Source organism: Procambarus clarkii, chromosome 32 (genome assembly GCF_040958095.1).
Source record: "Procambarus clarkii isolate CNS0578487 chromosome 32, FALCON_Pclarkii_2.0, whole genome shotgun sequence".
In the NCBI taxonomy this organism is placed as follows: Eukaryota; Metazoa; Arthropoda; class Malacostraca; order Decapoda; family Cambaridae; genus Procambarus; species Procambarus clarkii.
The window spans coordinates 25,717,753-25,726,713 of NC_091181.1; the positions used below are offsets into that span (position 1 = coordinate 25,717,753).

General features: G+C 47.4%; 1 protein-coding gene across 1 annotated transcript; it reads left to right on the forward strand.

Moving 5' to 3' along the window:
* The first annotated feature begins 4,526 nt into the window (after positions 1 to 4,526).
* On the forward strand, positions 4,527 to 5,354 carry LOC123759502 (protein LIAT1-like). The gene has a single exon (XM_045744611.2). The coding sequence runs from the start codon at positions 4,527 to 4,529 to the stop codon at positions 5,352 to 5,354; it is 828 nt and encodes a 275-aa protein (XP_045600567.2).
* The last annotated feature ends 3,607 nt before the right edge of the window (positions 5,355 to 8,961 follow it).

Consider the following 8,961-nt stretch of genomic DNA (forward strand, 5'->3'; position numbering starts at 1 on the left):
ACCTAGCAGTAAATAGGTACCTGAGAGTTAGACAGCTGCTACGGGCTGCTTCCTGAGGATATGTAACAAAAAAAAAAGAGGCCTGGTCGAGGACCGGGCCTCGGGGACGTTAAGCCCCGAAATTATCTCAAGATAACCTCAAGATAACCCATTGTTTGGGCATTCAAATGTAAAGGAAAATGATGATATCATGAAAATTAGTCGCCAGCTGTGTTTCAGAATGTCCAGACATGTACGTTGGAGGTGTCCCCGTGGGAATATATCTGCCCATTTATGTTCATTATTTTTCATATTTTTTCGGTGGAATGATGCTGGTTCGACCTGGTCACTGGGTCGACCTGGTCAGTGGGTCGACCTGGTCACTGGGGGGACCTGGTCACTGGGTCGACCTGGTCACTGGGGGGACCTGGTCACTGGGGGGACCTGGTCACTGGGGGGACCTGGTAATTGGATCGACCTGGTCACTCGGTCGACCTGGTCAGTGGGTCGACCTGGTCACTGGGTCGACCTGGTCCCTCCCAGATACGCCATCTAGTAATAAATAAAGGAAACATGTCTCTTCTATAAATGATCAACACGCCTATTTCTCCCCCACGTCCATGCATAAGCAAACCAATTAAGAGGAACTAGAGGAATTCAACCCTATCAAGTGGCTTTTGGAATTCAATCCTACTATTATCTTGACATGATTTCGGAGCTTAGCGTCCCCGCGGCCCAGTCCTCGACCAGGCCTCCTTTTTGATATACACCCCCCCCCCCCAGGAAGTAGCCCGTAGCAGCTGTCTATCTCCCAGGTACCTATTTACTGCTAGGTGAGAAGGGGCCTCAGGGTGAAAGAAACTCTTCCCATTTGTTTCCGCCTCCACCGGGGGATCGAACCGGGAACCTCAGGACAACGAATCCGAAGCGCTGTCCACTCAGCTGTCAGGCGCTGTCAGGTGAGGTACTAAGTGCAAAGTAGAAAACGGGAAGAGTAAAGACAGACCAAGCCGCTGTCATCAGGGACAGATGTAAAGGTTTCGTCAATGTACACTAAATACTTGATGAACACTCACGCAGGTGATGCCAGGGAGCAAAACAGGAGGAGAATTCACAGAAAATGACAAGGAGATGTGTGTCGCAATTAACGAAGGATTTCAGAAGAGGTTTACGCTGGATTCCTGCCCCCTATGTGTCTGACGAAGCGAAGTGACTGAGAATTGACATCACACCTAGCGTACCTTCGGTGGAACACACTAACCTAAAAACAGGAGTGGCGTGTGCAAGGCCGGAGAGCAGTAATCACACAAGTACGCCGGGAAATTTGGACGCTTTATGTAATTCAGGGTTTTTCCCCGTGCTGGACACTGGGGATTATGGCTGCCAAAAGTGATCTTGATGGCTGGTTTCCTGTAATCACGCGATTTGCATTTATTAATTAAATCATTGGAGTGATTTGTCTCTGCCAGGCTCTTGTGTGTGTACTCACCTATCTGTGCCTGCAGAATCGAGCGTTGGAACTTGGATCACGCCTTTCTAGCCATCGGTTGTTTAAAGCAATCACTCATGTCTTACTTCTCTATCATACCTAGTTTTAAAGCTGTAAACAAAGGCACTACGGGCTCACCATATCCCGTGCTACTTTGAACTTTGTTCCAGGTAGCGAATCTTTAACAACAACAACACGCTGTATATAGTGTTTGCTTCCACAACCTGCTCCTTTAGTTCATTCCATTTTTCCACTACTCTCACGCTGAAAGAAAACTTCCTAACATCTCTGTGACTCATCTGAGTTTCCAGTTTACATCCATGACCCCTCGTTCTGTTACTAATCCGTGTGAAGATTTCGTCTATTTCCACTCTGTCAATCCCCCTAAATATTTTGTAGGCTACTATCATATCTCCCCGCACCCTCAGTTTTCCTAACGTCGTCAGGTTCAGTTCGTTCAGTCGCTCTTCATATCCCATCGCTTGCAACTCCGGGACTAGCCTTGTCGCAATTTTTTTTTAGCCTTTTCCAGTTTCTTTGGGTGGGAGCCTCCATGATGGGGCTGCATTCTCTTCGACTGGTCTCACGTAGGCAGTGTAAAGCGATCTGAATGCCTCCTCATTTAGGTTTCTGAATGACATTCAAACTCTTGCTAGCGAAGAGTACGCTGCTGTCGTTATCTGATCTATATGCGCCTGAGGAGCATGATTTGGTGTTACGTCCACTCCCAGGGATCGTAGCAGGAAGGTAGATTCATTTCATTGTGTACTACGTCCACTCCCAGGGATCGTAGCAGGAAGGTAGATTCCCTTCATTGTGTACTACGTCCGCTCCCAGGGATCGTAGCAGGAAGATAGATTCCCTTCATTGTGTACTGACCCTTTGATCACCTGTTACCTAGTCCCATTTCCATAACTTTACACTTGCTCGTATTAAACTCCAGTAGCCATTTCTCAGATCAGCTCTGCAGCTCTTTCAAGTCCTCTTGGAAGATCCGACAATATTCGTCTGTCACAACTCGTCTCATTAATTTCGCGTCATCCGCGAACGTCGACATGTAGGACTCGACTCCTGTAAACATGTCGTCCACGTATATTAGAAATAGAACTGGTCCCAGCACCGATCCTTGAGGTACTCCACTTGTTACTTTTCGCCAGTCCCACTTCTCGCCCCTGACTGTTACCGTCTGGCTCCTGCCTATTAAATAATTCTTTACCCATGCTAGGTCTTTTCGCCTTAATCCTGCCTGCCTCTCAAGTTTGAATAGCGTGTCCTGTTCGATACTGTATCAATGGCTTTTTGGCAGTCCAGAAATATGCAGTCTGCCCATCCTTTCTTGTCCTGCCTTATTCTTGTTATTTTATCAAAGAATTCCAGAAGGTTTGTTACGCATGATTATCCTTCTCTGAACCCATGTTGGTGTTTGTTTACGTTCCTAATGATCTCTAAGTGTGTGACCAGTCTTAACCTGATTATTCTTTCAAGTGCTTTACAGGGGATGCTTGTCATTGGTACTGGTCTGTAGCTAAGTGCCTCTTCCCTATCCCCTTTCTTGTAAATTGGTGCCACATTTGCCTTCTTCCAGCAGCTGGGCAACTCTCCCTTTGTAAGTGACTCATTAAAGATCCTTACCAGAGGCACGCTGAGGGCCTGCGCTGCTTCTTTTAGTATCCACGGGGATACTTTGTCTGGCACCACCAGACAACCCTGCGGGGCTCCACTGGTGACGCCTCGCCAATCTGAGACCTCGCCTCTCACAGTGACTCACTGTCTTCTGTTGCTTAGGTACTCGCTATGTGTGTCTTTATGTCTTTATATCTTATAATGTCTTTATGGATAATTTGGGCACTCAATTTCCACCTGTGTCTCCTAGTGTGTGAGCCCCTTGTGTTAAATAAACTGTCTTTGTTTGCTCTATCAATTCCTTTGAGACTCTTGTATGTTGTGATCCTGTCCCTCCCCCCTACCTCTCCTGTCTTCCATCGACGTAAAATGTAATTCCCGTAGTCTCTCCTCATAGTTCATGCCCCTCAGTTCAGGCACCAGTCTGGTGGCAAACCTCTGAACTTTCTGGAATTTAGTTTTATGCTTGACGAGATATGGACTCCATGCTGGAGCTGCATACTCCAGGATTGGTCTGACATACGTGGTATACAAGATTCTGAATGATTCTTTGCACAAGTTTCTAAAGGCTGTTTTTATGTTGGCCATCCTGGCATATGCCGCTGATGTTATCCTCGTGATATGGGTTTCGTGGGACAGGTCTGGCGTGATATCAACCCCCAGGTCTTTCTCTCTCCCTGACTCTTGAAGAATTTCATCTTCCAAATGATATCTTGTACCTGGTCTCCTGTTCCCTACACCTATCTTCATTACATTTACATTTGCTTGGCTTAAACTCTAACAACCATTTGTTCGACCATTCCGTCGGTTTGTCTATATCTTCTAGAAGCCTCAAGCAGTCCTTCCTGTGTGTGTGTGTGTGTGTGTGTGTGTGTGTGTGTGTGTGTGTGTGTGTGTGTGTGTGTGTGTGTGTGTACAGATAATAAGCACATATACACTAAGGAGGGCCTAGGGGAGGGGGGGTGGAGGAGGGTCACAAAGAAGGGTGCGTCCACTGCTCATTAGACAAGCAGGGAGGGGAAGTGAGGGGGAAGTGAGGAGGGGTTGTGTCTCCCGAGGCAAGATCCTCCTATAATGGATGACTAAGCTCCCCCCTTCCTTCACCTGCCTCTCCCATTCAACTCCTCTCTTCCTTTTCTTTTCTAATCACCCTACTCCCCTCCCCCCTCCCCCCTCCTCCTTCTCTCATCTGCCTACTGTATCGCCTCTAAGGAGAGGACTTGAGGAGGTAGGCTTAACCAATTTAATGCTGCCAGAAGGGGATTTTTTTTGGGGGGGGAGGGGGGAGGGAGAGAAGGGGGGGAAGGAGGGGTTAGCAGTGTTGAGGAGGGTGGCGATGGGAGGGGGGGGAGGTTGTTAAAGTAGTTGTGGGATGGGGAGGTTGTGGTGGGGTTGGCCGTGAGTGGAAGAGGAGGAGGGCGGTGTGTGGGGAGGGATGGAGGAGAGCGGCTGTGAAGATGCGCAAAATAGATATTATATTATCGTTCCTGACGTTCCGGGACACCGGGGCATCGTTCCTGACCTTCCGGGACACTGGGACATCGTTCCTGACCTTCTGGGACACCGGGGCATCGTTCCTGACCTTCCGGGACACTGGGACATCGTTCCTGACCTTCCGGGACACCGGGGCATCGATCCTGACCTTCCGGGACACTGGGACATCGTTCCTGACCTTCCGGGACACTGGGACATCGTTCCTGACCTTCCGGGACACTGGGACATTGATCCTGACCTTCCGGGACACCGGGGCATCGTTCCTGACCTTCCGGGACACCGGGGCATCGTTCCTGACCTTCCGGGACACCGGGGCATCGATCCTGACCTTTTGGGACACCGGGGCATCGTTCCTGACCTTCCGGGACACCGGGGCATCGTTCCTGACCTTTTGGGACACCGGGGCATCGTTCCTGACCTTCCGGGACACCGGGGCATCGTTCCTGACCTTCCGGGACACCGGGGCATCGTTCCTGACCTTCCGGGACACCGGGGCATCGTTCCTGACCTTTTGGGACACCGGGGCATCGTTCCTGACCTTCCGGGACACCGGGGCATCGTTCCTGACCTTTTGGGACACCGGGGCATCGTTCCTGACCTTTTGGGACACCGAGGCATCGTTCCTGACCTTCCGGAACACCGGGACATTGATCCTGACCTTATGGGACACCGGGACATGATCCTGACCTTCCGGGACACCGAGACATTGATCCTGACCTTCCGGGACACCGGGACATTGATCCTGACCTTCTGGGACACCGGGACATGATCCTGACCTTCCGGGACACCGGGGCATCGTTCCTGACCTTCTGGGACACCGGGACATTGATCCTGACCTTCTGGGACACCGGGACATGATCCTGACCTTCCGGGACACCGAGACATTGATCCTGACCTTCCGGGACACCGGGACATTGATCCTGACCTTCTGGGACACCGGGACATGATCCTGACCTTCCGGGACACCGGGATATGATCCTGACCTTCCGGGACACCGGGACATCGATCTTGACCTTCCGGGACACTGGGACCTCGATCCTGACCTTCCGGGACACTGGGACATCAGATCCTGACCTTCCGGGACACTGGGACATCAGATCCTGACCATTCTTGACCCTGTGATCCTATTATTGGCTTTTTCCAATCCTAGAACTTTGCTTCTGACCTTTATTGATCTCAAGCAGCAAAATTTCTGGAGTGAAGAAGTCTTGAAGATCCTTACTGCAAGACAACACTCTCACGTGGGACGCAAGAAGCGAACCTCCGTGGAAATAATTCCAATCGTCCTCACACACGTGGGGTCCAGGGTTCGAGCCTCCCAGAGGCCAGGTGAATGGAGTCTTTGGAGCGTATTTCCTCTGTAACTCGAGCTCTCTTTTTTTTTGAGGGGGGAGGGGGGGGGGGGAATATAATTATAACTTTGTAACTTGCAACAGGTATTTAATATGGATTTACTGTGTAAAGTGAAAATGTGGCATTTTTCAGAGAATAGTTTTTTAAGGCATAAATATTTTTATGTTGGAAATCTCCTTTTGTTGTTGCCTGAGGCATTAGTTCCCTGAGAATAATATATATATATATATATATATATATATATATATATATATATATATATATATATATATATATATATATATATATATATATAATATTCATCTAGCTATCCATTCATCTATCCATCCATCTCTTTCTATCCATCTATCCAGCTCTTTCTCCCCCCCCCACCGTCTCTACCTATCTGAATCTCACTCTGTCTCATTATCTCTCCCTCTTCCTCTCTTTATCCCTCTCCCTCTCGTCTCTCCAAGAAAACAACATTTTTTAATATTTTGTTTTTCAATTTAAATATTCACCCCATGGCCTCGTAGCTCTGGGAACTTGGTAAGCCTAACCTGTATGACGCGGCGGTCAAGGGGGGGGGGGCAATACTGAAGTCATTTGTTTATGATAGTACGGCTGAAGTGTGAATATCAGACAATTACTTTTTATTTCCAGAAATCAGTGAATAATGTTGTATATTACTATAAGAGAAACCTGTTTTGATTTTTTGTTTACAATAAAATAGTTACCCATCGGCTTTGTATGTGTGTGTGTGAAGGTGTGTATATCTTGCCTTCTGTTGGTGGCTGTATGTAACTTGTGTGCAGGCGATGAGTCACAATAACGTGGCTGAAGTATGTTGACCAGACCACACACTAGAAGTTGAAGGGACGACGACGTTTCGGTCCGTCCTGGACCATTCTCAAGTCGAAACGTCGTCGTCCCTTCAACTTCTAGTGTGTGGTCTGGTCAACATGTAACTTGTGTGTTTTATCGGGCTACGGCCGAATTATGAATAGCAGAAATATTCTATTTTAAGTTTGTCGGCATCAGTGAATAATGGCGTAAATTATAATAAGAAAATATTATCGTATTGGATTGCCTGTTTTCAAAATATTTACAGCGTTAGTCGGCAGCCAGTGCCAAAAATCGTGGTGAGGATCTGGAGATGATTCTGACACGCTGGTCCCTTCTGATTTCCGGGAACCCCGACCAGCCTATGTTCATCCCATACCCCGGACCATTCCCTCAGCCAATCTAGGCGAGCCTAGCCCCCCAAGCACATGACCTCCAACTTTGAACATACAGACAGACAAACACTCGTATAGTATAAATATATTTAATTTCATTCACTTTAAATTTGAAAAAGTATTGATCTGTCACGATTCGGTCAATATCATATAGGAAAGCTTGGAGTAACCTGTTTGTGGGAGTTGTCGTGTCGTGGTGATTCGTCGTGGTGATTCGTCGTGGTGATTCGTCGTGGTGATTCGTCGTGGTGATTCGTCGTGGTGATTCATATTCTGCACGTGTATTCAGAGTATATATGTACGACAGAGTATATTCGTGTCTTAAAGTTTAAGTCACGAGTCGTCTTCGCTGGGAACTGTCAATTTAGAAGATAAATTAAGACTGAGATTAAAATTATCAGTGACCCAGAGAGTTAAACAGAAATTTATTTTATGCTGAAGTTATTATGACAAATGTATATAAACTATTTATAATTATATCATTTATTATATTACAGTTCAGTGTTCATATCTCACATTTTCATATTCCTCTAATAATGCCATTAGAAACTTTGTGGGGTCCCGTTCCTTCATTTCATATCTCTTTGTTACAGTGTCCGCTCCCTTCCTTGCTCTTCTAAGACCCGCTCCAGGGATTATTCTAAGTTCCAAGACCGTCCACATGCTTCTAAGACACTTATAATCCTTCAAGACCTTGACCGAAGACAACAACATCTCTTTCAAGACAGCTGACAATGCACAAAGAACAACACGCTATGCAATAACTCATAATATCATACAACCAAACCATTACCAGACAATACCGGACCGGACCAATACCAATTACCGGACCAATACCAATTACCGGACCAATACCAATTACCGGACCAATACCAATTACCGGACCAATACCAATTACCGGACCAATACCAATTACCGGACCAATACCAATTACCGGACCAATACCAATTACCGGACCAATACCAATTACCGGACCAATACCAATTACCGGACCAATACCAATTACCGGACCAATACCAATTACCGGACCAATACCAATTACCGGACCAATACCAATTACCGGACCAATACCAATTACCGGACCAATAGTCTCGAAATAAATAACCGACACATTCAACGACAATAAGGAATTAGACATAGGCGAAGCACTACATCTCAAACACTATTAAAAAAAAGCGACCGTCAGGTTACTATCTTCAAGACACAGAACGTCACTATACACCTCACCTACTCCAGCTAAGATCGACTGGGCAACAAGACATCCTTCCTCCTCTGCCTCCGAAGGTGTGGAAAGGTTGGACACAGTATATCTTTTTTGCATCAGGCCGTATCAAACTGTAAATGAATTTTGGAGAGTTAATTTTCCAATAATGAAACATAGAGAAGATCTGTGCGAGAGAGAGAGAGAGAGAGAGAGAGAGAGAGAGAGAGAGAGAGAGAGAGAGAGAGAGAGAGACAGAGAGAGAGAGAGAGAAGGGTCCGTTAACGTCCCCATAACCTACTCCTCCTCCAATCTGAGCGAGCACAACTTCACCTTCTCTGAGTGACAGTGGGTGGAGGACCTCGCCAAAGGTCGCCTGGGAGGAGTACCGCCGCCCCCATCACGCCCAGGACCTGCTCAGAAAACGCCCAGGACTGATCCAGAAAAAATGCCCAGATCGGTCCCATAAAAAGCCTAGAGCGGCGCCTGAAAATGCGTGCAGGAAGGTTCCCAGAAAAAGCCCCTATGATGCCACAGGAGCCGCCTTCCCTCGGGAGTCAGGCGCCGTGTTTACAGGGCACGACCACCACGGGGTCAGAGCGCAG

Bases quoted from the DNA above. Each gene is read 5' to 3' on its own strand.
- LOC123759502 (XM_045744611.2), top strand. From the start codon at position 4,527: ATGGAGGAGAGCGGCTGTGAAGATGCGCAAAATAGATATTATATTATC.